General features: G+C 41.4%; 1 protein-coding gene across 6 annotated transcripts in view; it reads right to left on the bottom strand.

The window, feature by feature from the left end:
- Window positions 1-27,750, bottom strand: part of RNGTT (RNA guanylyltransferase and 5'-phosphatase) — a 425,454-nt gene that overhangs the window by 357,668 nt on the left and 40,036 nt on the right. For all 6 annotated transcript variants that reach the window (XM_030555911.1, XM_030555913.1, XM_030555914.1 and 3 more), the window contains exons 6-8: window positions 18,540-18,795; window positions 3,204-3,313; window positions 2,112-2,213 (exon numbers count right to left, since the gene is read on the bottom strand). In XM_030555911.1, the coding sequence (XP_030411771.1) occupies window positions 2,112-2,213; window positions 3,204-3,313; window positions 18,540-18,795 (468 nt within the window). The remainder of the gene's footprint in view (window positions 1-2,111; window positions 2,214-3,203; window positions 3,314-18,539; window positions 18,796-27,750) is intronic.

Here is a 27,750-nt window from a genome sequence, read left to right on the forward strand (position 1 = left end):
GCTACAACAACACTGCATGTAACAAATAGTATGTGATGATGCAATTAAACACTATCATAGTGCATAATGTTATTTTATTACATTTTTTTGTGATTTCCCAGGGTTTTTAAAAAGCAAACAAACTTATGTACAGTGGGGCCCCAGTCTAGTTGGCCTCTCGACACTTACTGCTATATAAATGCCAAATAATAAAAGATTACAGGAGCAATAAATCATTACTCAAGGTATAAACAGATCACTAGCTAAAGTCATGAAGAAATTTTCTCCCAGTGCACACACAGGTACATTATGGAGTTTCTTCTTACTTGATAGCTATTAATTGCAGCAACATTCCCCAGTTTTAGAGACAGGGAATCTATTTCAAAGCAGAATTAACTTCGAATGTGACACTGTATAGCTTCAGCACTGGTCACCAAGTCAGTTTCACTGATCTGATATTTTACTTGCTGATTGATTAATTTGTTTTATTCCTACATTTTACTTGTAACATTTCTTATATGGCTTCTAAGGGAAGTAGTATTTTACTTCTAATATGGAATACAGTGGTGAAAGAATCTTTTTCATATCTGCTTCCACTTCTTGAACACTCCCAATAAAATACAGGAAATAGCTAGTGTTTAAGAAGGTTTGTTCACCACATATATATATATTAGCTTGAGGAAAGTAAAATTTAAACTCCAGCTTATCCTGCTCCACTCTACACTTAAAATTTAGATCAAACTAGCTATGGGCTGTGGAAGAATTCTTCCACTGACCTAGCTACCATTGCTTGGGTATGTGAATTACCTACATCAACGGAAATACCCCATCCATCCATATATATATATAGACATTTTTTGTGCTACAACAGTACAGCTGCAGTACAGCTGCTGTAGCGCCCATAATCTAGACATGCCCTCTGTGGTCTGCATTGATTTGTAATACCAGACACAGAATAGCTTTACTTTGCTCAGTATATATTATTGATGAGTTGTCTAGAAATGGTAGCTGCAAGCATTTTCAGTGCATGATGTTAGCTAGTTTCTCTACTGATTCTGTAACCACTTCTATTGAACTGCTCTTGTAACTTTCTTCCTACAGAGTAGTGAATTAAAATGGATATCCCTCTACAGCTTCTAACAGCAGACGGGGGAGTGCAGGTATTTTCTCTCTTTATCCAGCGGTAGATCAACTGTCAAAAATACATTCTACACATACAAGTCTTGCACACAAATGCAGACTGAAAAATTTATTTCTACACCTCTGCTAAAAGAATGTCACCACTGCAATACATGTAACAGAAGTTACTGTTGAATCAAAAGGATGCTGACTAGTCACAGAATTACAATTCTAACACAGGACTACTGTACAAATACCTTTGAAGAATTATGAAATTTCAATCATTAGTAGGATGCATTGTCAATAGGAAAAAGTAAATAAAATTTTCAATGTCAACTGAAGAACAAATTAAAAGTTAAAGATTGATCTGTGTACCATAAAGTATAACTTTTTTCTTACCAAGCTGAGTTCCTTTAAGTCTCTTATTGTATATTATCTTAGGCCTGGTCTACACTAGGAAACTAGTTCTGCATAACTATGTCGCTGAGGGGTGTGAAAAATACACACCCCTAAACGACACGGTTAAAACAACCTAACCCCTGATGTAGAAAGCACTCGGTCAATGGGAGATACCCATCCATCACTGTAGGTAAGCACTTCAGTGAAGTGCTACAGGTGCACCACTGCAGTGTTTTAAGTGTAGACAACCCCTATTATAAGGCACTCATCATCATGGTATCCAAGCCCAGCTGGTTACCAACAGGCAAAACTCAGGGAGGACAAGAATTAAAGCAAAAATATTAAATAAAATACACTTAAAGGAACATTCAGTCTATAGAAAAGCATCTCAGATGAAAGAGGCTTGACATCAAGTTTCAGCATAACATGTACAATACTAAACTATATTAGAACTTCAATTTTTAAGAGCTTTTTTTGTTTAACAAAATAAAACATGTCTCTCCATTGTACAAGGCAGAAATTCACGCTCTAAAGAGCATACAAACTGCTGATCTAAACAATTTGCTTTATGTATCAGGGTGAATTATGTAGTTTTTTTAGATATGAAAACTTACCGAGTGCCATCTGCTTTCCAGCTTACTTTGTACGGCTTCTGCTCTAAAAGTTTAATATTTTGTTTGTCCATGGAAATAGGCTGTGCTCCAGGGAATCCAGACCTAAAAGAAGCAGGATTTTTATTAATATTCTACGATGAGTATCCATACAAGGTAATGTATTGCTCCAATCAATCTTGCATGAGACACAGTTAACACTACCTTTTCTACAAGGTTAACTTTCAGTTGGAACATCTTGCATATGACTTTTTTTCTTACAAGAGCCACCTTAGTCTAGACGTGATAAATCGACCCCCGAGCGCTCTTCCATAGACTCCTGTACTCCAGCGCTGCGAGTGGCGCAGGCAGAGTTGATAGGGCAGTGGCAGCAGTCAACTTGGTGCAGTGTAGACACCACAGTAAGTCGATTTAAGTACGTCAACCTCAGCTACATTATTCACGTAGCTGAACTTAGATCGATACCCCCCCGCCCCCAGTGTAGACCAGGGCTAAGAGGTACTGTGAATATTCCATGAGCCTTCACTTCTGGAAACTGACATTCAAATTCTGGATTACATCTAGAAATGGTACTAAATCAGCATTCATATCAATGCTAGGCACAAATTCAAACCAGCAACAACTGCATTAGAAAGGCCAAGAAATGGAAAAACTAGGGTTCTGCACATCAGAACAAATGTGTATTGATAGTTGTATAAGTAAACTTGCAATTTTTTGCTTGGTTCAAACTAGCATTATTTAGTTTAATGTGCACTAAAACTCACCCAAAACTTTAGAAATAATTATTAGACCAGACTACTGCATTTGTTATTTGTGTAGCAATGGCTAATACGAACATAATTTATGATCTGACCCTGGAAATATGATTCTAGAATCTTGTTTCTTAAATTATAACAGCTGATCATTCTTTTCATTTCTTTTCAGGCCAATATAGCTTTACTGTTGAATATTTCTGGTTACCAAAAAAAAAAAAAAAAAGAACAGTCCATCGGAATAAATAGCTACCTGCTTGACTTTTCACAAAATTAAGAATATAATATTGAATTTTTGGACTATTCAAAGAAAAAAGTTAAAATTAAATGATTTTTCCCATACCCTTCCCATCCACAGAATTGCTGACATTTTTGCTGTATTTCTCTTAACTTTGGTTGAGTTGTCACTTGGGTTACACGTTTAACTGTCACTCCTTCCAAGAAAATTGCACCCTTAAAAAAAAAATACAAAATGCAATTAGCATTTAAGATATATCACAAAAGAAATTCAGAAAACAGATGCTTTCATATACACACACACTTCTAGACTGACTAAGATTTAAAGTCATCAATATTTAAGGTTGTACAACTAAGGTCAATCTACCCTGTTAGCGTAGACTGAGTCACACTACTCCAGCTACGGCTTAGTAGCTTATCACAGTGTCTACACTGCGCTACATCAATAGGAGATGCTCTCCTATCAACTTATCTTAGTCTTCTCATTCCAGTGGAATATCAGAGTCAACCAGAGAGCGCTCTGTGGTTGATTTAGCGGGTCTTTAATAGACCTACTAAATCAACTCTCACTATATCAATCACAGCAGTGTCATTCCCCAGTAAGTGTAGACATGGCCTCAGTTTCCATTACAGGTCTTATTTGACCCTACTTCTAAAAATACACCAAAATAGTCATATTGGCCTCAAAATTGGTAGGTTAGGCCAAGGAAAGGTTCTTCTAGAAAAACTGAAATCAGATAAGGTGTTTATTAAGTAAAATTTAAGCTATTACACAGTTACAAGGTTTTTTGTTTGGTTGGTTTTTTGCCACTTTATAGCAAAAGCCCAGAAAAAAAGACGACAAATTAAATCTACCTTACTGCTCCTCCAGCAGAGATCTAGTGCCCAGGAACAAAAGGCAGTTAATTAAGTCAAATTTACAAAGTTATTGATTTGTATTGTAGTCCATAGAGATAGCTTTTTGCATTTTATTTTACTTAGCAGTAAACACAAAGAAACTACAGGCCTGCATCCTGTAAGGCATCAGTTTAAGCAGTTAGCATAAGGTTTTGAGGCCAGAGAACTTTGGCATAGAATAAGTGGTCCAACACTTACCCTGAGTTTTGGGCAACTGGGAATAATGTGCCTAAGGGAGGAGTTGTACAAAATGATACCAGGTAACTGCAGAAACACTGAACTAATACTAGTTTAAAATATTTTAGGATAAAATGTTGGCAAATGCTTAACTGTAAACTCTTCTTGGCAACAAATTGATGTATGTGGTAATCTAAAATCATTAATATACTAACCAATAGGATAAAAGCACTAACTTTATGGTGGACAAGACAGGTTGGTCCTTTCAATGAATATTCAAGATAACCTCTAGGCCCTATAATAAGCCAGAATGCCATGTAAGAAGGGTCGGTCGATCTTAATCTGGATCTAGACCATCTGACTTGTTTGGCATGCCAGAGAAAGGGCTGGACCTTTGCATCTTACCATTAGATCCCCAAGAAGGGGTGCGAGTATGTGAGCATATGCAAGGAATGGGGTACAAGAGATAAAAATATAACAGTAATGCAAAGTTAATGTTAAGGGGTTTGCAGCTTTTCTGTCTTTACTAACTGTGTTAATAAAAGTGATTAAAGCTTCGCTTTACCCTCACTGCAAGTGTCTTCGTTGGGCACACCAGGGTTCCCAATCAGATACTGAACTTGATAACCCTTATTCTGTTGTGCCTGATTCTGGGACTAGACCCCTACAATCCCTCAACTCTTCAAATCAGTATTAATTGGAATTCCATAATAATCAATGGCCACAAAAAAAAAATCAGAGAATAGTATTTAATAAAGTCACTGGGGAACATCAGCTTCAGTGATCACAGTCAGAACATATAAGGACTGTTGGAGACCTGAATTTTTATTTTAAAAACATGAAATGCAGCAGATAAAACATTATAACCTTAACATTCTCCATTCAAATCCCTCTGAAAAACACTGCTTGAGCCAGACCTATGCAGAGAAGAGCCATGACAGCGATTAAAGGATTAGAAAAACTCAAAGAGCTCAATATTCTTAGGGTTACCATATGCCTGGGTTTTCCTGGAACACACTTTTTTTGGTCCTCCTAGCTCAGATATTTGAAATATGAACAAATGTCTGTGATTTTTCCTTGCTCATTCTTTTCCCAAAATTGATTCTGCTAGAACTACAATTCCGAACATGCCTTATAAGCAGAGTTCATGTTTACCGGTTTGCTACCCTTACTTATGAGCTGCTGCTGGCAGCGGCGCTGCCTTCAGAGCTAGGCAGCTGGAGAGCAGCAGCTGCTGGCCAGCCACCCAGCTCTAAAAGCAGCACAGGACTAAGGGTGGCATGGTATTGACTGTTGAGTCAGTGAAAGGGATCCTGTTTGTGCAGTACAACTCCAGAAATAGATCTTGTAATGACTTTCATGGTTACTTGATGAGCAATCAACCACTACTGAGAAAGATACACTCTACAGAGAAATATGCATGGGCACAACAGGAAGAAGCACTGTAGGAAAGGACTAACTGCATGTAAAAAAAGGTTTATTTACATTTGATTTACATTTATTTTTGAAGCTATTACACTTATTTATAAAATGCTAGATATTCAAGGTACAAAAGAAAGTGTACAGTAGAAAACTGTACCCTCCCTGACTCTCTACCTCAGGGGAACAACCTGCGCCCCCATATTCAGCCTCATAATATGATTATGTCATATCCAATGCAAAATTTGTCATGTCGGGTGTCTTCAGAAGGCTCATGATGCACTGAGCATTGTTGTTATAATAATGTAATAGGTTGCAATTTCATGTATATAGTCGTGAGGCTGAAAATGCGTCCTCATGGCTTAAAATAAGCCCAGGCCAAACTCTCCAAGAGCAGAGGGGCAGTTCACATCTTATCAGGGCATGTATGGGACAAACCCAGCCCAGCCTCACAGGAACAAAGGATACTGGCCTAGGCAGCAAAAAAGGATCTGTTCGGCCTTGGCTACACTTGCAGATGTAGAGCGCTAAGAGTTAAAACAGCCTTCGGAGACAGCAGCAGGGAAAATGCTGCCGTGTGTTTAGGTTGTCAGCTGAAAGCGCACTTGCGTGGCCACATTAGCAGCTCTTGCAACACCACAAAGAGCAGTGCATTGTGGTAGCTATCCCAGTGTGCAAGTGGCTGCAAAGTGCTTCTCAAATGGGAGGAGGAGATGTGTGTGACAGGGAGTGTGTTGTGTGTATGTGAGGGGAAAGACAGTGTGTTTTGGGGGGCTGAGAGTGTGTCAGCATGCTGTAAGTTCAGACAGCAGCAGACACCCCATCCTCCCCCCCCCACACACACACACGCCAGCAGCATTCCACACTAATGATTTGCTTTGTCTTGGAGCAGATAAGCACCAACCACTGTCTGAAACAGAGCTCTGAAAGGGGATAGCCACATGCCTGCAGCCGATTTCAAAACAATGAGAAGAGGGGCCACTTGATTTCAGGGGATTATGCAATGTTTCCGGAGGCCAATCACAGCACAGTAATGCACTCTACGTGACTTGCTAGTGTGGACACCTCAGGAGTTAGGGTGCCCGGGGATGCTTTAATGTGTTCTAACTTGCAAGTGTAGCCAAGCCTTTAGACTCTCGAATGAGTCACTCCCCCTCCCTTGGTCAGTTTTGGAATACGATGAGGTAATGCTCATCAGACTCTAAAAGGGGGGGAGGTGCAAAGCCAAGAGGGAAGACAGACTACGATAAAAGGGGAGATGTTTGCCATGCGCTCTCTCTTCCACCTCCATCTACAGACACCACCACCAAGCAACTGAAGCGCTGATCAAAAGGGAGAGCCTGGCTAAAGGGCAACCAGCCAGACTTTGGTGAGAGGTATTTAAGTTTGTAGGGCATTGAAAGTGTTAAGATCAGCTTAGAATGCGTTTTGCTTTTATTTCATTTGACCAAATCTGACCTCCTGTGTTTTGACTTATAATCACTTAAAATCTATCTTTTGTAGCTATTAAATTCATTTGTTTATTCTACCTGAAGCAGCAGCATGTCAGAGATTCTCCTTTGGATAACAAACCTGGTACATATCAATTTCTTTGTTAAATTGACAAACTCGTATAAGCTGTCAGTGTCCAGTGGGCATAACTGGACGCTGCAAGATGGACGTTCCTAGGGTTATGTCTGGGACTGGAGATATTGGCTAGTATCATTCGGTTGCACAATCCAAGCAGTGGTTGGCCAAAAGTGCTCACTCACGTAGCTGAGAGCAGCTTATGTTCTAGAGGCTGTGTGTGAACAGCCAGAGAGTGGGGGTTCTCATAGCAGAGCAGGGTAAGGCTGGCTCCCAGAGTCAAGGATTGGAGTGACTTAACAGATCACCACTCCAGATAATATAAGGGGAGTCTCACACCTCCCCTCCCTCTCTCCCACCTCTCCCTACTCCCAGCAGTGTCCTCTGTGAACTTGAAATATGGTAACCCTAAATATACTAATATTAACAAAGAAAAAAGTTAAGGGGTGAGTTGATTAGTGTCAATAAGTATCCACATGGGGAATAAATATTTCATATTAGGCTCTTCAATCCAGCAGACAAAGATATAACATGATCCAATGAATGGAAGTGGAAGCTAGACAAATTCAGACCAGAAATAAGGCATACATTTTTAATGGTGAGAGTAATTAACCATTGCAACAATTTAGCAAAGGTCATGGTGAAGTCTCCAATCACTGACATTTTAAAATCAGAATTAGGTTTTTTTCCCTAAAAGATACGCTCTAGGAATTATTTGGGGGGAATTCTATGGCTTATGTTATACAGGAAGTCAGACAAAGTGACCACAATGGTCTCTTCTGGCCTTGGAGTCTATGAATCTATTAATTCTAAACCACATACATAGTAATTCCGTTACAAGAAAAATAATCGCCTCACCTGGGAATTTTAATCTTTAGGTCATCTGGCAGGTTACCTCTGACCTGTTATTTAACTTCAGTTCTAAGATTTTTTGAAGGAAGGTCCATGTTTTCAGCAGCACCAGAAAACTGATGATGTCAACAACTGCAATCTCTAAACTATTTTGCCTTTAAAGAGTGTTTCCACAGAAGAAAACACCTCAGTCACCTCATCAGAAATTAAAGATCACACTGACTATTCACTAGTCTCGTGTGTCACCACAATGTTGTTGCCAGACTGCCGAGAGTCCAACTTGACAGCACTCACATTTCCAGGTGAAATTAGTAAGAGCTGATGATGCTTAGAACCAATTAAAACCACACTTAGGCTCTCCACTAGTTAGAGCACAATACATTTCTACATCTCCTTATATTCAAAATACCAAACAAGCTGCTGACTATATTATAATAGCATAGTGGCTTATGTTTACAATTATACTTTGAAGTACACAAAGCACTCAGTTCTGCATACACTAGCTAAAAGGGGTGGCCTGTTGATTTAGTGGCAATGCACTGCATTGCTACACCAAACATCAGAGTTTGCAATCAGAGAACCGTTCCTCACTCCCTCCATGGCGGGAATTGAAAGCATGGAAGCTGGAGCAAACTCACCTCTGAGAATGTGCAAGAAGTATCTTATGGTTCACCTAGGACTCCCTCTGAGTAATGCTCAGATAAAAATTAACTAACTCTGAAAGAAGCCAGATCCAGTCATCTCTGGTTGAGAGAATTTTCTCCACAGTAGGAGTTTGAGAACACTATAAAAAGTTGATTTCTTACCTACATACTTTATAAAAAAAACAGGCATAATTTTTCTTCTAATCTAAACCTAATACATAAAGTTGTACTGAGCATTACTGTAAGCCTAAGAAAGATATCATCAAAAGGATATTGAAAAGAAACCCACAGAGTGCATTATAAATTATTTTAGTCTTTAAAACAAGTCTGATGCTCAGGGGAATAAAACAAAAATTGCATTTCAACAACAGAACAAAACCAGAAATTTATTTGATTAAACACTCCCAGTCCCTATTTCAATATAATAACCCAAACCTACACCAAGCATAGTGTCAACAAATGTTTCCAACACATTCTCAATTGAATTGGGCAGCAAAGAACTTGTTTAGAATATTGATAAACTCAAGATCTTATTGGCTTGGCTGTGGACCTTGGCATAGCTGGATGGGATCATTTTCAATTCTCATTCTTACACAAGAGATCTAGAGAATTAGGCTGTTTCACTTCGATGTCTTCATTGTTTGTTGCTCCATAGGTTTTTGTTCTGTCACTCTGCCTACTCACTTACTTGAAGGGCACTGGACAAAAGAGTGAGGTAGTTCTGGGCTGCAGTGCTATCAGTATATGAATGGCTCAGTAAAGGAAGCAGGCAACTGCCTAGATGCACTGTCTGTGAATTTTCAGTGTCTGGCTAAGAGAATGGTTTGGAATAGGGAAAGATGGTCATGGTTTACTCCTGATAAGGGAGATTATGCAGTGCAGTGAAACAACCAGAGAATATGATAGTACCTTTCCCCACTACTAAGACAGTGCTATCCAATTTTTGCCCAACAGGTGAGATTTCGAAAAGGCAGAAATGGAAGTTAAGTGCTTAACTGCTATCTGTGTCATTTGAAAATCTCTCCAGAAATTTTCAGTGAAGGGATACTTTCAAATCCTCAATTTTATTTATTTGGACTTGCAGGTGGCAGAGTGCTTAGTACAATTGTTTTCTCTCAAAACAGCAGTCTGCTGTAAGGTTACTACACAACAATTTGTATCACAAGTTTGTACAGTTTATACAGGTTACAACCCTCCATGTGTTGGGAAGGGAAAATATATATTTTTTTAGAAAAGTAAACTACCTCAATGAAATTCAAGGTTATATAAACCTTTGTTATATAAAGCTTTGTGAAATTGAAAATATGCATCCTAGCCTCCTACTTGCACTGTTTGAAGGCTGGTTTTGTTTGGATTCTTTTGTTAATTGATGTAATATTTTGAGACTCTCTCATCCTGACCTGAAACAATAAGCTCTTTTGCAAAGACACTACATATTACATATGATTATGGTGCACTAAAAGTGTGAGGGATGGAAACCAGGCAAGAAAAATATCAAGTAAATTCTGAACTACGGAGCTTTGAAAAGACATTTTAACAATAATTCTTAAAAAAAAAAATAGGTTAAATACCTCATCAGTTAAGCACTGATTTGTACTTTAACAGTATTTACTATATTTATAAAACTTCAAGAGTGGGTTTATCTCATTCTCATAGGTTTTGTGAGATGCCTAAAAAATGAATTTTGTGAACAGAATATAAATTAACTCTTCTTTTAAAGGAACTTTGGCTTGTAAAAGTAATTAACTATACATTAAATGAAGGACTCCTAAGGGAACCAGGTTTGAAATAGGCAATGATATTTTTTCATGTTTAAAAAACCAAATTTGTTTTAAAGAGTTTGATCTTAACTAATATTGAATGTAAATTGTAAAAAAAAAAAAAAAAATTTTTTTTAGAAGAAAAGCAATTGTATACAGCCTATACTCAGCCAAACCCACAATTCAATTAAAAAAAAATATAGCAGTTAAAAAAATATTCTGACAGAATTATAAATGAGCAAACATGTGGTATGAGGGACACAGAATTCTTTAATACCAAAAAAACCCCCAAAAAGTAATTTTCTCCTAATACGATATTACTGTTTACATTTCAATCAGCCTGGATAGTGAAACCAGATATTTCACAGTACGTTTGCTTTCTGACTTTGTGCTACAAACTCAGTAGAGGAATGTTTAAAATTTAAAAAAAAAGTTTCCATTAATTTTAGAAACTTTTATTAAGTTACATTTTAAATTAAATTTGAAGTTCAGTCGAAAATTACATGACTGATGAATTTACTGTTTTAATTTTTTTTTAGCTATAAAATTGTTGAAACATCCCATATCACCATTTTTTAAACAAGTATATTTCTTTTTCAGTTTGAAAAACTTTTTGTTGGAAATTAAAGTTAATTTATCGTGAAATATAAGAATAGTGAAAAATCCAAACTAAAAGTTTCAGTTGACCAGATCCCAAAATTTTCAGCTTTTTGGTTAGTTAAAATTTGAAATTTCAGCTTTTAATCACAATTTAGGATGGAGAAATTTTTCAAAATGACAAAAATTCTCATGAGACAAGATGTGTGTTTCCTGCCCAGCTCTAATCAGAAGTTTCCACTTCTCACCTACCATTCCTAACAAAATGTGACAGTTACGTGCTCTACACTTTCAGGGATTGTTCCAAATAGGCAGAAGATCCATTTCTGGCAAATCTTAACCTTGTTCCATGAAACAGTCTTTCCATTGTCTCAGCAATTTCTCTGACCAACAGCTATCTTTGCAAAGCTAGAATGGTGAACTTTATTTCTGATAAAATAAATACTTGGAATGGAAGTAACTGGACATGAGTTTGATAATGACTTTTCAAGCAAAAAGCCTCCGGGGAAACATCCAGTAGCTGAATGAGCGATTGAAATAAATCCACAAAAGCAATGATCTGTGGCCAAAAAGACTGGTAGAATCAATTCCTCCTCCCAGCAGTGCTATCAGATTGCTTTTATTGTCTCCAGAATCCCCCATACAAGATTCCAGGACCTCCTTCAAGTCTTTGTGATTATACGTAACCCGAATAAGTTTATGCCCAAAAAAAACCACGTATGCACTGATCTTCCATGCATACACGTTTTTTTTGTGCATATACTTATTCGGGTTACATATAATCACAAAAACTTGAAGAAAGTCCCGGAATCTTGCATGGGGGATTCCACAGATCTTCCGTGCATACTTCGCCTTGCACTATGTTTTCCGCAGCCAACAGACCCTTCAAAGAGTACTGTTGTGGACAACGCAAAGGTTGTGCATCACTACTCTGTTCAAGGGCAAAAAAGGGAAGGAAAGCATAGCAAGCAGAAGAAAGCACCAGAGCAACATGAAAACAGGAGAGACAATCATTCCAAAAACAAACAAAAAATCCTCACACATGCACACCCCACTGAAGGACACATAATAAAAAAAGTTATTGAACTGAGTTACTGGAATTTAGAGCTAATGTGCTCTTTGATGGCTTAACAGACAATAAAAAAATTAATCCTTGCTATCTAACTTAAATTGACAGAGAGATTTTAGCAGTTTCCGGTACACCCCAGACATTTCCTTGACACGTTGATGTGTATATAACACAACTTTCCTTAAATCCTGGAGCAGTGGTTCTCAACCCACAGGCCACTTGTAGCCCAATCAGCACATAGCTGTGGTCCATGTGACATCCTCAGGGTCACACAGGTAGTACATATATTGTGTGTATGAGGCCCACAACACGGAGAGCTGCATATGCAGTCCACAATGGTAAATAGGTTGAGAACCACTGTTCTGGAGAAACCATTAACTCCAATCATAGAATCATAGACTTTAAGACAAGAAGGTACCATTATGATCGTCCAGTCTGACCTCCTGCACAACCCAGGCCACAGAATCTCACCCATCCACTCCTGTATCAAACCTCTAACCTATGTCTGAGTTACTCAAGTCCTCAAATTGTGGTTTAAAGACTTTGACGTGCAGAGAATCCTCCAGCAAGTGACCGGTGCCCTACACTGCAGAAGGCGAAAAACCCCCAGGCCTCTGCCAATCTTCCTTGGAGGAAAATTCCTTCTCGACTCCAAATATGGTGATCAGCTAAACCCTGAGCATGTGGGCAAGACTCACCAGCCAGACACCCAGGAAAGAATTCTCTACAGTAATTCAGATCCCACTCCATATGACATCCCATCACAGGCCACCGGGCATATTTACCACTAATAGTTAAAGATCAATTAATTGCCAAAATTAGGCTATCCCATCATAGCATCCCCTCCATAAATTTATCAAGCTTAGTCTTGAAGCCAGATATGTCTTTTACCTCCACTGCTCCCCTTGGAAGCCTCCAGAACTTCACTCCTCGGATGGTTAGAAACTTTCACCTAATTTCAAGTCTAAACTTCCTGATGGCCAGCTTATATCCATTTGTTCTTGTGTCCACATTGATACTGAGCTTAAATAATTCCTCTCCCTCCCTGGTATTTATCCCTCTGATATATTTATAGAGACCAATAATATCTCCCCTCAGCCTTCTTTTGGTTAAGCTAAACAAGCCGAGTTCTTTGAGTCTCCTTTCATAAGGCAGGTTTTCCATTCCTCGGATCATCCTTAGTAGCCCTTCTCTGTACCTGTTCCAGTTTAAATTCATCCTTTTTAAACATGGGAGACCAGAACGGCACACAATATTCCAGATGAGATCTCACCAGTGCCTTGTATAATGGTACTAATACCGCATTATCTCTACTGGAAATACCTCACCTGATGCATCCCAAGACCACATTAGCTTTTTTCATGGCCATATCACATTAGCAGCTCATAGTCATCCTGTGATCAAACAATACTCCAAGGTCCTTCTCCTCCTCTGTTACTTCCAACTGATGCATCCCCAGCTTATAACAAAAATTATTTTTTTTTAATCCCTAAATGCATGACCTTGCACTTTTCACTATTAAATTTCATCCTATTACTATTACTCCAGTTTACAAAGTCATTCAGATCTTCCTGTAGGATATTCCAGTCCTCCTCTGTATTGGCAATACCTACCAGCTTTATGTCACCCACAAACTTTATTGGCACATTCCCACTTTTTGTGCCAAAGTCAGTAATAAAAAGATTAAATAAGACTGGCCCCAAAACCATTCCCTGAGGAACTCCACTAGTAACCTTCCTCTAGCCTGACAGTTCACCTTTCAGTATGATTCATTGTCGTTTCCTCTTTTACCAGTTCCTTATCCACCTTTCAATTTTCATACTGATCCCCATCTTCTCCAATTTAGCTAATAATTCCCCATGCGGAACCATATCAAATGCCTCACTGAAATAGAGGTAAATTAGATCCAGTGTGTTTCCGTTGTCTAAAAGATCTGTTACCTTTTCAAAGAAGGAGATCAGGTTGGTTTGGCATGAGTTTTCCGAGGGCTCGGGCCCCATGAGAGTTTTTTGGGGCCCCTGGGGCAGGGTCCTTCACTCGCTCCAGGGCCCCCAGAAAACTCTCACGGGGCCCAGGCCCCCAGAGCTTCTTCCGCTCCAAGTCTTCGGCAGCAATTCAGCAGTGGGGGGTCCTTCTGCTCCAGGACCCACCGCCGAAGACCCCAGGTCCCCTGAATCCTCTGGGCGGCCCTGCCCTACAGGCTCAGTGCTATCCCAGGGGAGGCACTAGTAGCTTTCTTCCCCGATGTGATTTTTGCCCAGATAGACTCTGTCTTATCCATTCCATCACTTATTTCTTTACCATCTATTTCATCAGTGATATACAATGCTAGTTGACCACCTTCGCCTTTATTTCTGTCTTTCCTAAACAGCACACACCCTTCAATACTCCAGTCATGACTACTATTCCACCATGTTTCTGTAATCCATATAATATCTGGCTTCACTTCCTGCACCAGTAACTCTAGTTCCTCCATTTTGTTACCTACGCTCCTCGCATTGGTGTACAAACATCTTAATTTTTGCTCTTTGGCTTCGCTCACATTCTTTACCTGTTTAGGCACAGACATTCTGCCACCAGTATCACCTATTAGACTGGTATCTACACTACCCTTCCTCATATGTCTACTCCCTTATCCAGGGCTGTATACTTTCTTACTTCGTTTTCTTCCCTCTCAATGTTAAAATCCAGCGTAGAGATTACCTGGACATCTCCCAACCCTCTCCCCCAAATTCCTAGTTTAAAACTCTCTTAATCAGTTGTGCCAGCCTCCATCCTAGAAATCTATTTCCCTTCTTACTCAGGTGAAGTCCATCCTGAGAGAACAGTCCTCTGCCCATGAATGCCTCCCAGTGGCCATACATCTCAGAGCCCTCCTTATAGTACCACTAACTGTTGATCATCATAAACTTGTCACACCTTTGTTGCCCTTCTCTAGGAACAGGCAGAATCCCACTGAAGATCACCTGAGCCTCGATTTCCTTAAAAGTCCTCCCTGGTCTGGCATTGTCTCCCTTGATATGTTCCAGCGAGAATCTAATCGCATCATTTGTTCCCACATGAAGGACAATCAGCGGATTCTTTCCCGCTCCCGTTAGGATCCTCTTCAGCCTCAGGTCCACAACCTGTATCTTAGCACCCGGCAGACAGCATACTATTCTGTTCTCTGGATCAGCTCTGGTTACAGGCCTGTCTATTCTTCTCAGTAAGGAGTCCCCAGTCACATAGACCTGCCTTTTCCTGGTGATGGTGTGATTTTCCAGTCTATCCCCTGTTCCCTCTGGCTGCAAGTCCTCTCGATTCCTATTCTCCCTTGCAATCCTCTGCAACCTAATGTATCCTTCTGGGGCTCATATTTGGTGTTATCGCCATTAACTCTTCCCCTCTTCCTACAGGATTAGCTGCTCTTCTCTTCTTCCTTGCCCTCTCACCTTCAGTGACCATCTGCTGTGCCCCTTCTTCATTTTCCAACTCCGCAAACCTGTTCCTGAGCTCTGCTTCTCCTTCACTAGCCCGTCTTTTCCTCTGCCTGGTTCTCTTAGTCACGTGCTTCCACTGTCCACTTTCCTCATCCAGCAGTCTCCCCTTAGAGTTCTTTGGTTCTGCTTCCATTTGCAAGTCTGAGCTTTTCTCTTCAGCCTCCTTGTGTCTTTGCTCCATCATCTGCTCAAACCCCCTTCTAAACTAAACCGGAGTTTCTACCTGCATCTCCAGTCCTCAGATCTTTTCTTCCATCAGCTCTATCAGGCGGCACGTCATGCAGATAAAACTCTTTTCATGTACCCCATTCAGGATCATATACATGCCACAGCTTCTACATCCAGTCATCTTCATTGTGTCTTCCACAGCTTAGGTCACTACCACTGCTGCCTCTGTATCTATCATAGCTCTCCCACCTAAATCCTGTTAGTCCGGGAAACACAAACCAAACCAAAACACCACCACCCACAGCATAACAAATCCCCAACAAGCACCAAAACACTGCCAGAACACCACACACTCCCTTCACTAGACTGTCTATTCCTCTGCCTGCCTCTCTTAGTCTTCCCCCCAAACTCTCCCTGCAAACTCCCACTCAAACTCCCGTTTACAGCTCTGTTTGCTGGCTCCTGTGCCACTGCCTGACTGGCTGGCTACCTTGTTAGGACGCCTAGTCAGAGAAGCCCCACCCCTAATGAGGGCTCAGCTTCTCTCCCAGCACCCTGCCCCTACCAGCCTCTACACATACAAATACAAATAGCTACAAATACCTTCTCCTCCAACAGAACACTCACACTCCCCTGTTTACAGCTCTGTTTGCTGGCTCCTGTGCCACTGCAGCTGTCCGTGCCACTGACTGGCTACCTTGATAGGACCCCTAGTAGGGCTCAGAATTCCACCTTGGAAGAATCCTGTACCATCTGCCATATCCTATGACATTTCTTTTATATCATGTGTCCCCGACATAAAATGCAATAGATCATATTCCTTAGCAAATAATAAAGGATCTGGGTGGCTTATGAAAAAAGTAATTTTCTTTTCTAGAACTGCTCATGAAGCAGAGCATGCTTCAGATAAACTTTTTAAGTGTGGAGGGGGACAGTTTATTCTGCCAAACATACAGTCATAGATGCAGGTGCCTGCAACAAAATTTTAGGAAAAGGACATTCAACCAATTATACTCACTTTTTTAATCTTTAGGTATACCATGTAGTATGTCCCATTGCATTGTACATGTGAGCATTAAGATCAGCTGCAGTATGCCTATGTAATTTGAGAATTCACGGATGAGGCTTCTATTTGACTTAACACTCATCAATCTGATGTAACAAACTCAGACTATAAAAATGGTTTGGGAGTATAATTTTTGTACTATCTACAAAATACCCAACGATGCTTCTTGCTGAAATCAGATTTCAAATGTCTGTCACTGACACTTCTGCAATGCTGTCACGTTTCTGTGAATGCTCAACTGCTGAAGTGCAGCACTCACTGAGTCAAAACCTACTTCTTCAGTTCTTCCTATAACATCACAGAGACCAGCAACAAACAGGCTTCCTGTAACTGATGTAAAAGGAGGTGATGTAAAAGGAGCCCATGCACAGTATTATATTCTAAGTTGCATCTGGGTTTTTCCAGTTGTGTCTTATGCTTTGGCATAACTCCCTATTCAAACATGATACATTGTAGAATGTTTACATCATGGCATGAGACATTAATTGCAACTCTATTTTAAACATTAGCACCTTATATAATGCCCAACACGAAGAAAAAATACTAGATATATAAGCAAAAAGTGTTTACCTGATAACCACTCTCTTTTGGCCCCCTATCTACAAGTCACCCATAAATAGATTGAATCCTTTTCTGATCAGCTACGGGAAAAGTCCAATCAATCAACCAAGCATCATGGGATAGAATTCCTGGGCTCTTCCTCTTCATGCCAAAGTGAGTGCATCCCAAGCTGTAAAACTGAATTATACGAATATGCATATTAATCAAATGATTCCTCCCTCTGAAATTTTCTAAGTCTTAATTGTGTTTTAGTTATTAATATGCTTATTTGTATAATTTAGCATTTCCAGCTCTGAAAGGAGGAAAAGTCAGTATCTTCTATCATGATCTTTGTTCAACAGATCAGATTAGTCCTATATTTGAGTGAGAAAGGATGCCATTTGACTGTGGTGACAGCAACCTAGTCTTCACACCCTTAGTCTTTAGCACAACAAAACCATATGTCTTCCACTTTAAGTAGGAGTGTTATTTTCTATATCATGTTTTTACAGATATAATAAGTAGTACATTAATAATTATGTATGCCTATCTCACAGATCTGAACTAGTCACAGTAATTGATCAAACATATATAACTATAATTACTGTAACTGCTTTAGTCTATTTAGACAATTTCTCACAGCTTTTAAATTTAATTTGTTTTTTGTTGTTTTCTTTTTCAGTTCACATTACTGTTTGCCAAAAATTCTAAGAACCTCTCCACGGAATGTATGTGAAAATTAAACACTAGTTCAAAAACAAAAGTTTCAATTTCAACTGCATGGCTGGATTGAAAAGATCAATAAAAGTTATATACACCTATTAGCAAGGCTTGGCTTGCACCTCTGGAAGACTTTAGTCACAATTAAAAGGAATGTATTCGTCTCCACCCAGTCTCAACAGAGCATTTGTTCACATCAGGAAACTCATCAAGCAATCTTGTTACAATTTAATATAACTGAATCTCTGCTCAGAAAACAACTAGTACTGGAATAGGAGACGTGGTGAAAGTAAGATCAAAAGCATTATACAAAGAACTAAGAAATTTTACTTTCCACCAACTCATGTTATGCCTGGCTCTAAACAGTGCAATCCATTCCTCACTTGCAAGAGCTGGTATTTGTGACACACATTATGCAACATTTAGTGAAGAAGAGTTCTCCAAATTCAATTTATAAAGTAAAATGTTAAGCTTTTGGACAACATTACCAGTTTTAGGTGTTCTTTTCTCCTTTTGCCAAAAGAGGAACTTGAAGACCCAGGTTCTGATTCTTGACCTCCTGTTTTAACATCATCATCCTCCTCCTCCTCTTCATCATCTTCATCAAAGCACCATTCAGGTAGCTCAGGGGGTGGGGGTGCATCATCTACATCTCCATAACGACGGAATAGTTCTTTTAAATAGTCCCCTTTATAGATACCTGGTGGTCTGGCTTGGGCAAAGGTAGCCACTGCTGCTTCAATACTGGAAAACAGAAATTGAGAGTTGTGTATTTCTGGATGTTAACAAGACATGTCTAATAAATTAATAATGTTCTGTGTGACTTTCAGTTTCCCCTAAAAATTCAAAAAAATAAATCACTTCATTGTCAAGAATTCAGAAACTCTTGAGATACTTATTTATCTTGTACAGTAACTGAAGTTCTTCAAGATGTGTCCCCCTATGGGTACTCCATTTCAGGATGTGTGCATGCTCATGCATTCTTGATTGGAGATTTTCAGCTGCAGCACCTGCATCCGAGAGATCCTTTTACTCCAGTGCAAGGATACTGGGAAAGGGGGGGATGGACCCCCCCCCAATGCTCAGGTCCTTCTCAGCCATGAAATCTAGTGAGAAGATTGGAAAGCAGAGGGGAAGGAGGATGGGTAGTGGAGAACCCATAGGGACACATATTGAAGAACTCCAGTTACTGTACAAGACACATAACTTCTCCTTATTTGAGTAGCGTCCCGATAGGTGCTCCTCTTCAGCAGATTTTTGAGTAGTACCTCAATTATGAAGAGTGCCAAGGAGACAGATTCACTACAAACCACAGAACAGCATCACCGAAAGCCATATCAGCTCTGGAAGCAGACATGAGTACTAGGAAAGCATGTGCCTCAAAGGTTAGGTGGCTGACCTGCAGATGTCTGAGATAGGTACGTTTTTCAGTAGCGTCACAGAGGCAGATTGAGCCCTGGTGGTATGAGCCATCATCATAGGAAGGGGACGAACTCCTGAGGCTTCATAATAGATTAAGGTGTATCTTGCAACCCATCTGGACAGCCTCCAGATGGAGATCAGATGTCTCTCTCTTAGTTCTGCAACAGAGATGGAGAGCCTAGGAGAAGCCCTAAAGGGCTTAGCCCTATCAAGAGAGACAGCAAGAGCTCTTCTCATATCCAGTATATGTAGTCTCATTTCTTCACTCAGAGAGCAAGGCTTGGGGTAAAACGCCAACAGCTGAATCTCCTGATTAATGTGGAACTCTGAAGAAACTTTACAGAGAAAGCGCAGGTGTGGATGTAGTGTCATCTTGTCATGTTCGAACGCTGGTCAGCCATCAGGGTACTCCTAGCTCCCCTGCCTTCCTGGCTGAAATAAGGAAAACAGTCCTGAGACAAGTCCCCATAGATTCAAATGGAGGCTTCTTCAGTACATTAAGGACTAAATTGTGTAGGTTCTTTCACAAAAGGAAAAAAATTGAGTAGTCCCTTAATAAACCTCACAGTGGTTGGGTCCATGAAGACTGAAAATCCCTCAACAGGGGGATGAACCTTAACTGAACTCAGCAATAATCCTGTGGTTTTTAAATTTAGCAGGTAACAGAATTTGTGTCAGACAAGAATCAAGAGGAGATATAGATCGATGGCTGCCCCAAAACTGAAAACATTTTCCCGTCTGAAGGTAGGTTTTCCACTATTGAGAAGTATCTCCAGAGAGCAATCTTCTTCTATACCAATAAGCCATCTAGGAGATTTTCAATCAGGGAGAAATGGAGAGGCAATTGCTCCGACACACAAACTAATTCAGGGAACCATATCTCCCTCAGCTACAACAGTGCTATGAGGATGGCTAATTTCTCCTGTTTCAATCTGTTCAGGACTCTGAGTAAATGGTGTAGTGGTATAAGCATATAGCAATACACAGGGCCACGGGACAACTAAGGCATCTCCCATTGGGTGCAGCAGTGCCCTGCCCTCAAATAAGATTGTCTGCACTTTGCAGTGGATAGTGTCACTAAGAAATCTATCTCCAGAATACCCCAGGTAGGACACATTCTTCTGAATACGGCATTGTTCAGTTCCCACTTGTAGAAAGGGCAGAAATGCCTGCTGAGGGAGTCTGCCACTGTGATCTGCAGTCCTGGGTGATAGATCACTGAGAACAGTATGTGGAGAACTATGCACCAATTCCATAGTTTTACTGACTCGGCATATAAGGACTGGGATCTTACTCCTCCTTGACAACTGATATAATAAAAAGTAGTGCTAGCAAGCTTAACAAACCACTCTGAGCTCTAATATGTTGATGTGGATGATTGCCTCCTGTGGGTCCATTTGGCTTGAGCTGTGAAGAGCTGAAAGTGCACATCCCAGCCTAGCAGGGAGATGTCGGCGGTGATGATCCTTGTGGGAGAAGGCTATGAGAATGGAAAACCCAAACAAGTCTTTTGTGGATCTTTCCACTAAATTACAGAATTGAGGACCCTTTGAGGTATAGACACTCACTTGGTCTGTGCTTGTTGGGGGTGTAAGCAATTCTTGTCCAGGCTTGATGACCCCAGGACTGTAGTCTTCATAAAGGTGTCACAAACATACCAGCATCCATGTGGTCCAGGAGTTGCAGGTAAGCCCTTGCTGTGGTTTGCAAGGTCTGTTGTATTGTTGAAATGAATCTGGACATTGTGGCAAACCTGTTATGGTCAAGTATGTTCTGGCAGTGGTAGAGTCCAGAGTGACCCTACTGAAGTCTACGTGTTGTGCAGGTGTGAGTGTAGACTTTTCTGAATTGAGGCAGCAGCCCAGGGAGAAGAACAGGGATAGAGCCTTCCTGGTTGCTGTCTATACCATGAGAAATGAGCGACCTTTCAGGAGCCAATCGTCCAGGTATGGAAAGATGATTATTCCCATCTGCTGGATGGGCTGCGATGGCAAAGACGACTTTAGTAAAGACTCTTTAGGCAGTTGAGAGGTCAAAGGGTAGGATGCAATATTGGTAGTGGTCCCTGCCAGCCATGAAACATCTGTGGATGGGGTACATGGCTATATGAAAATAAGCAACCTGAAGATGGAGGAAGACAAATCAATCAGCCAGATCCAGGGAAGGAATTATTGCTGTTACGATTACCATTCTGAACAGCTGAGAGTGGATGAAGGTGTTCAAAGTCCTGAGGTCTAGCAACAATGTCCACCTGATCCACATCAACAGTTTTTTTTTTCTTGAGGACCAGGGAAGTACCAGGAAAGAACACTTTCCCAATGAAGTCCAGTGGAACAGGCTTTACCACCATTAGGGTTACAAAAGATTGCACCTACTGTCTCAAGAGACCCTCATGAGAATGGCCTCCAAAGAGGGATAGGGAGGAGCATGGTGGTGGGGCGGCTGGACTAGATGGGATAGCCTGTAGAAATCACATCCAGGATCCATCTGTCCATGGTGATGAACTCCCCAAGAAGGTAGAAATGAGACAATCCCCATAAGGATAGAGAGGGGATTGGTGCAGTGTAGGATCGAGAGAGGGAGATTGTTCACAGCCTTCAACCAATGGGGCAAAATGGTCATTTGAGGATGTCACTGACTGGAAAGTCACTGTAGAGGATGGCCCTTTGTTAGTGAATCTGGGCTCCCACCTGAGAGGTTCAGCCAATCTCATGGGCTAGTAATGAACTGGACAAGAGCATTGAGCCATCTGCAATCTAATGTATTATCTTTGTCACAGGTATATAGATGCCCAGAGATCCTTGTCTGGGAGTTTTTAAAAGAATGAAGGAAACCATCTGTGGCACTACTGAACAACCTGTGTCCCTCAAAGGAGAGGTCCTTGACTGTGTTTTGTACCTCCCAAGGGAGGCCAGAGGGCTGCAGCCAAGAAGCTCAGTGCACGACTATTCCCATGGAGATGGAACGTGCAGCTGCGTTGGCAGCACTGAGCAAGGCCTGAAGAGAGAGTTTTGTGATTGTCTTACTTCCATTATGAGGGCTTGAAATTATTCCCTCTGTGGCAAATGTTCTATTAAAAAAAAAGAAAACTTTAAATATGTAAAAATCGTGCTTTGCCATCAGGGCTTGATAACCAGCTATAAACTGCAAAGCAGCTGGGAAGTAGCTTTTGAGGCCCAGAAGGTCCAGCTGTTTCAGCTCGTCAGCTGATGTTGAGCGGGACTCGATGTTGTGATTCATTAACTGCCTCAACAACCAGGGAGTTGGGTGAAAAGTGGGAGAAAATAAACACTCAGCTTCTGGATGGGAGATAGTATTTTTGACAGCCCATTTACACGTAAGAGGTATCATAGCTACATTTTGCCACACCACACAAGCTGGAGCCAAAAGGGCAGTATTAACGGGCAAGACAATTTTGCCTTGAGGAGACATATGGGCATCTCAGAATCTGATGAAGTGTCAACAACCACATCCATCAGAGGGGCAGTCAGTACTGGAGGTCAGAGAGGGTCTGATAACTGCTTTCGTACTGAATGTCGAGATTTGGTTGGTAGGGGTGACAGTACTGGAGGACATGTGGATAGCAGCTGGATATTCCTCTCAGGACTCTTCAAGAGTTTAATGTGGGACAGCTCACTGCTGTATATGGAAAAAACAGGCCCCCCACCACTCTCAGAAGCAGACAGCACCACTTCCCTGCGGTCCCCAGGCGGGGGGGAGGACGGGCAGAGGGCTCCGTGCGTTGCCTTGCCTCTAGGCATCACCCCCCGCAGGTCCCATTGCATGGTAACAGGGAACCATGGCCAATCAGAGCTTTGGGGGAGGTACCTGGAGGTGTAGCAAGGGCAGCGCATGTGGAGACCTCCGCCCTCCCCCTGGGGCCACAGCACTTCCTGGAGTGATACAGCATGGGGCCAGGGCAGCCATGCAGAAAGCCTGCCCTGGCCTCAGTATGCACCACTGCCACCCCGGAGCCACTTCAGGTAAGTGGCGCTTGGCCAGAGCCCAAACCCCTCCTGCACCCCACCCCTCAACTTCCTGCCCTAAGCCCCCTGCCTGCACCTTGCACCCATCCTGCACCTCAACTCCCTGCCCTGAGCCCATTCGTATACCCTGCACCCCTCCTGCACTCCAGCCCCCTGCCGCACCCCACACCCCCCTCCCTGAGCCTCCTCATACACCCCGCACTGCTCTTCTGCCCCAATCCCTTGCCCTGAGTCCCATCCTGCACACCGCACCCCCTCCCACACCCCAACCCCCTGCCCCGACCCTGCATACAATTTCCCCACCCGGATGTGGTCCTTGGCCCAAAAAGTTTGCCCACCCCTGCTTTAGAGTTCTTGTGCTTTAGACACACTGAATCCGATGCCAACCGGGCTGCTCTAGGTTATTTACCAGTTGGATTTCTTGGTACACAGCATGGTCTTCTTAGCCAGTGCTGGAGTCTCAGTACCAGAGGGAATGGGAGCCCCACTAGTACCCATGTCCTGAAATGAGGTTTCCTGAGACTCAGATGAAAAGGGCGACGTTCCCCTTCTTTTATCCCATTCTGGAGAATGGGGTCTTTTCTTTTTTGAGGATTTGTATAGTTCTAAAGGACCTCCGGCATCTTTGCTTACAGTGATGGTTGCCTAAGCAATCTGAGCAACCAAATCCAATATACAGGGGGAAAAGGAGGGATTGACTTGGACCTCAAGGGTCTCAAAGAGCACTCCATCAAGAGTCTACCCCCTTCCATCTGCTCAGGATCTAACATATGAAGGGGACATGAGTCTCTGCCAGGCAGCGGAGGCAGTTAGATTGTCCATCACTGCAGGGAAAAGATCTACATATGACAGGTCTGGTAGGGTTTGAAGCCCAGGGTCTTGGGCATAACCTGTTATTCGAGGCTATGGATTGAGGCCCAAAAGAAAAAACCAAGACCCAGATCAGGTAAATGAAAGAGGAGAAGAAGGTGGACCCCCAGCCAAAAGCACAAAGCTGTGCTAAATAATGGTAAAATATAAATGAAAAATTACTAAGAAGATATCAAATAAACAATAAGAAATAAGCAGGAAGTCACATGGCTAGCTAGAGTAGAGATGGCAACATTCCGTCTCAAGCTCCAGGCAGATGAGAAGGAACTAGAGTGGCAGGTCTACTCCCTCCCCCCCCCCATATGCTGTTGCACTGGAGTATGGGAATATCTAGGACACAGGAGATGACCTGAGGACACTGTTGACAAAAATCTCTAATCAAGAGTGCCTGGGTGCAAGCACATCTTGAAAGAATAGGCAGCAGTTTGAAAACAACATAAGGAAGTAGTTCTTCACACGGCCAATCAGTGGAACTCATTGCCAGCAATGTTAAAGGCCAAAAGTATAACTAGGTTAAAAAAAGAATTAGATAAATTCATGAAGTATATGGCCATCAATGGTATTAGCAAAGATAAGGGACGCAACCCCATGCTCAGGATGTCCCTAAACCTCTTACTGTCAGAAGCAGGGACTGGATGACAGGGGATGGATCATTCAACAATTGCCCTGTTTTGTTCATTCCCTCCGAAACATCTGGCCCTGGCCACTATCGAAAGACAGAACATTGGGCTAGATGGCCCACAGGTCTGACCCAGAATGGCCATTCTCATGTTCTCAAGTGAAGCACACATAGGGACACCACTTGAAGATTTACTCAATCCATTATCATTTGAAACATGGTGTTAAGAGCATCTTGGTAACTGCTGCTCCCTGTGCAAGAGCCTGCATTATTATATAAGTTTTTCTCATGGACTCTCAGGTACTTTTTGGCCCCTTCCAGTGGCTAATAGCTCCCTTTTGGACTCCTGGTTATAGGATACATGTTCACAGCTATTACAGAAAAAGGGAGGGGGAAAATGCATATAATTATGGGGGTCAATTGGGAGGAGTCCAGAACAAAGGCTGAATATACTGATAAGCAAACAGAATTAGTTTTTATAAATGGTTAAAATATTTTTCCATTTCTTTGGGAAGAAGCACCCAAGTCCTTACAACCAGCCTTTAGTAGTTCCTCTTTCGAGCCACAACAGAACAGTCCATTCCTGTTCAGCAAAAAGCTTAAGCACAAGCTTAAATGTAGACATGCTTAACTGTTTTGACGAACTGGAGGCTAGGTCCACAAAATAAAGAGGAGTTCCTAATTCAGACAGACCATAACAATGTTATTCACCTTACTTAATGGAAAGCATTCATACTATGGTGATGAGCACAGAATAAGAACCTACATAGAATAGAATAAGAGCAGTTCAACAATGAAGGCATTACTTCATTTAAACCTTTTTGGCAGACTTCTCTGACACCTTGGCCTGGGACCAAGGGAGCTGCTACAGACTGTGGAGCAAAGAACGCTACCAAGCCAGGAATAAATACCCTAACAAGGCAAAGAGACAAAGAAAACACTGAGAAAGCATAAAAGGAGGAAAATTAGATTCAGGAGGAAGAGGTTAAGAAGTTTTTCTGTGCTATACAGTCTGGGAAGGTAGGTTGTCTGAAAAGTGTCTTCTGAAACTGCCAGGAGACAGAATAAACTAGAGGTTTCTCAGCATAAGTGGAAGCAAGCCCTTCCCTAGAGCTAGTAAGTCTAGTTTTCTTCCGTAGAAGAGGAAAAATCAATATCTGGAATAGCAAGCCTGGATGGTGGCCAGAAGCTGGCACAATGGGCAAAAGAACCTAGATAGTTAAGTTAGAGAGAAAAAGAATCTGAAAAAGATCCTAAAATTCATTTTGTTCTTTTTACAAGACAAATTAGAATTATCTTGGTAATGTCTTTAAATTGCTTAACAAATCCTTTAATTAATGCCCCAGAGACAAGAGGCAACTTGGGAGAAGGAGGGAAAAGGGAAGAGAGATGGGCCCACATTCCAAATGCTTAAGAATTCCAATCATCCTCTAAAACAGTGGTTCCCAAACTTTAACAACCTGCAAACCCTTTTCACTAAAATGTCTAGTGAACCCCCTCCTAAAAATGAATTTTTCCAGGGATTTTCTCCCTTACCTCAGCATAAATTATAAAAGCAGTGATCTTGGGAATATAACATTTGCTTTTATGACATGCTTATTACACACTATTTATTAATTATTCATCATTACAGTATTTTTATTACATTATGAAAATGGTAACAATCTTCCGAGATCTCACTTTTGTAGCTTGTATCCCTTTTGATTAAGCCTGTTGTAAGACAAGGCTCCTATCAGAGGCACGCCCCACGCACCCTGTGGCTTGGGGGGATGCCACCGGAAAAGGGGAGGGCTGCGGAGGCTGCCAGGAAACAAGGGGAAGGGATCCACGGGGGGCGCGCCAAAGCGGGGATGGCATGTGACTCTCGTCAACCCCTCTGTACTGGCGCCTCTGGCTCCTGTGTTTCATCAAGGAGTATCAGATGTGAAACAGCATGAAGGTATTTAAGAAGCCAACTCAAAGAGTTCCTTCTACACAAGGTCTTGAGCAGTCCAGGCAAACAATGCACATTGCAATAAAACTTCAACTTGTTCTTCATAATAATTTAAAAACACTATGAAGCCTATTTAATTTTAAAAATAGCAAAAATTATCCACCTCCCTTTCTATTTCGTATAAGGAGTCTTGAAGTTTAAATCTCTTCAGTGTGATAGATATGCTTGCTTTGAGCTGCTTAGCTCTTAGAAGTCCCCAAGGCTCTGGGCTGCTGGCCCCGTGATCCCTATGGACAGCTCTGTCCGCCATTAGGGATTCCCCCCGAGAACCCACTGTAACATTTTGTGAACCCCCTGTAACATTTCATGAAACTAGGGTTCACAAACCCCAGTCTGGGAACCACTGCTCTAGAAAAGTTTGCCCTTGATGTACTACAAGCAGCTGATTCTCTTGTAAATACGTAGTAATAAGACTAGATAGTAACAAAACCTGATATAACAGCTCCGATTTCAGGTACAGAAGACCAGCCTGGTAGGACAGATAGTTTACATACTCCAGAAATGAAACTGTCTTGGAGAAAAGTGAGTTGCAAAAAGAGCATCACGTAAGGTTTCCAATGACGAGCTCGAGGGCTGTCAGTCTAGATGACCTTTCCTTAAACTAGCTGTATAACACATCTCAGCATTCACAGTGTATCTGCTGCTATCCGACATCATGTGCTTAAGAGGTAAATATGGATGGATTTTCAACCGGGAAAACCTCATTGTTTCATCAGTGAATAGCAATGCCACTTTACTTGAAATGACAATGCAGCAAACAATTTTTCTTAATATGGTGCAGACCCTTACTGTAATTGTAAATTTAAGGC

Source organism: Gopherus evgoodei, chromosome 3 (genome assembly GCF_007399415.2).
Source record: "Gopherus evgoodei ecotype Sinaloan lineage chromosome 3, rGopEvg1_v1.p, whole genome shotgun sequence".
In the NCBI taxonomy this organism is placed as follows: Eukaryota; Metazoa; Chordata; order Testudines; family Testudinidae; genus Gopherus; species Gopherus evgoodei.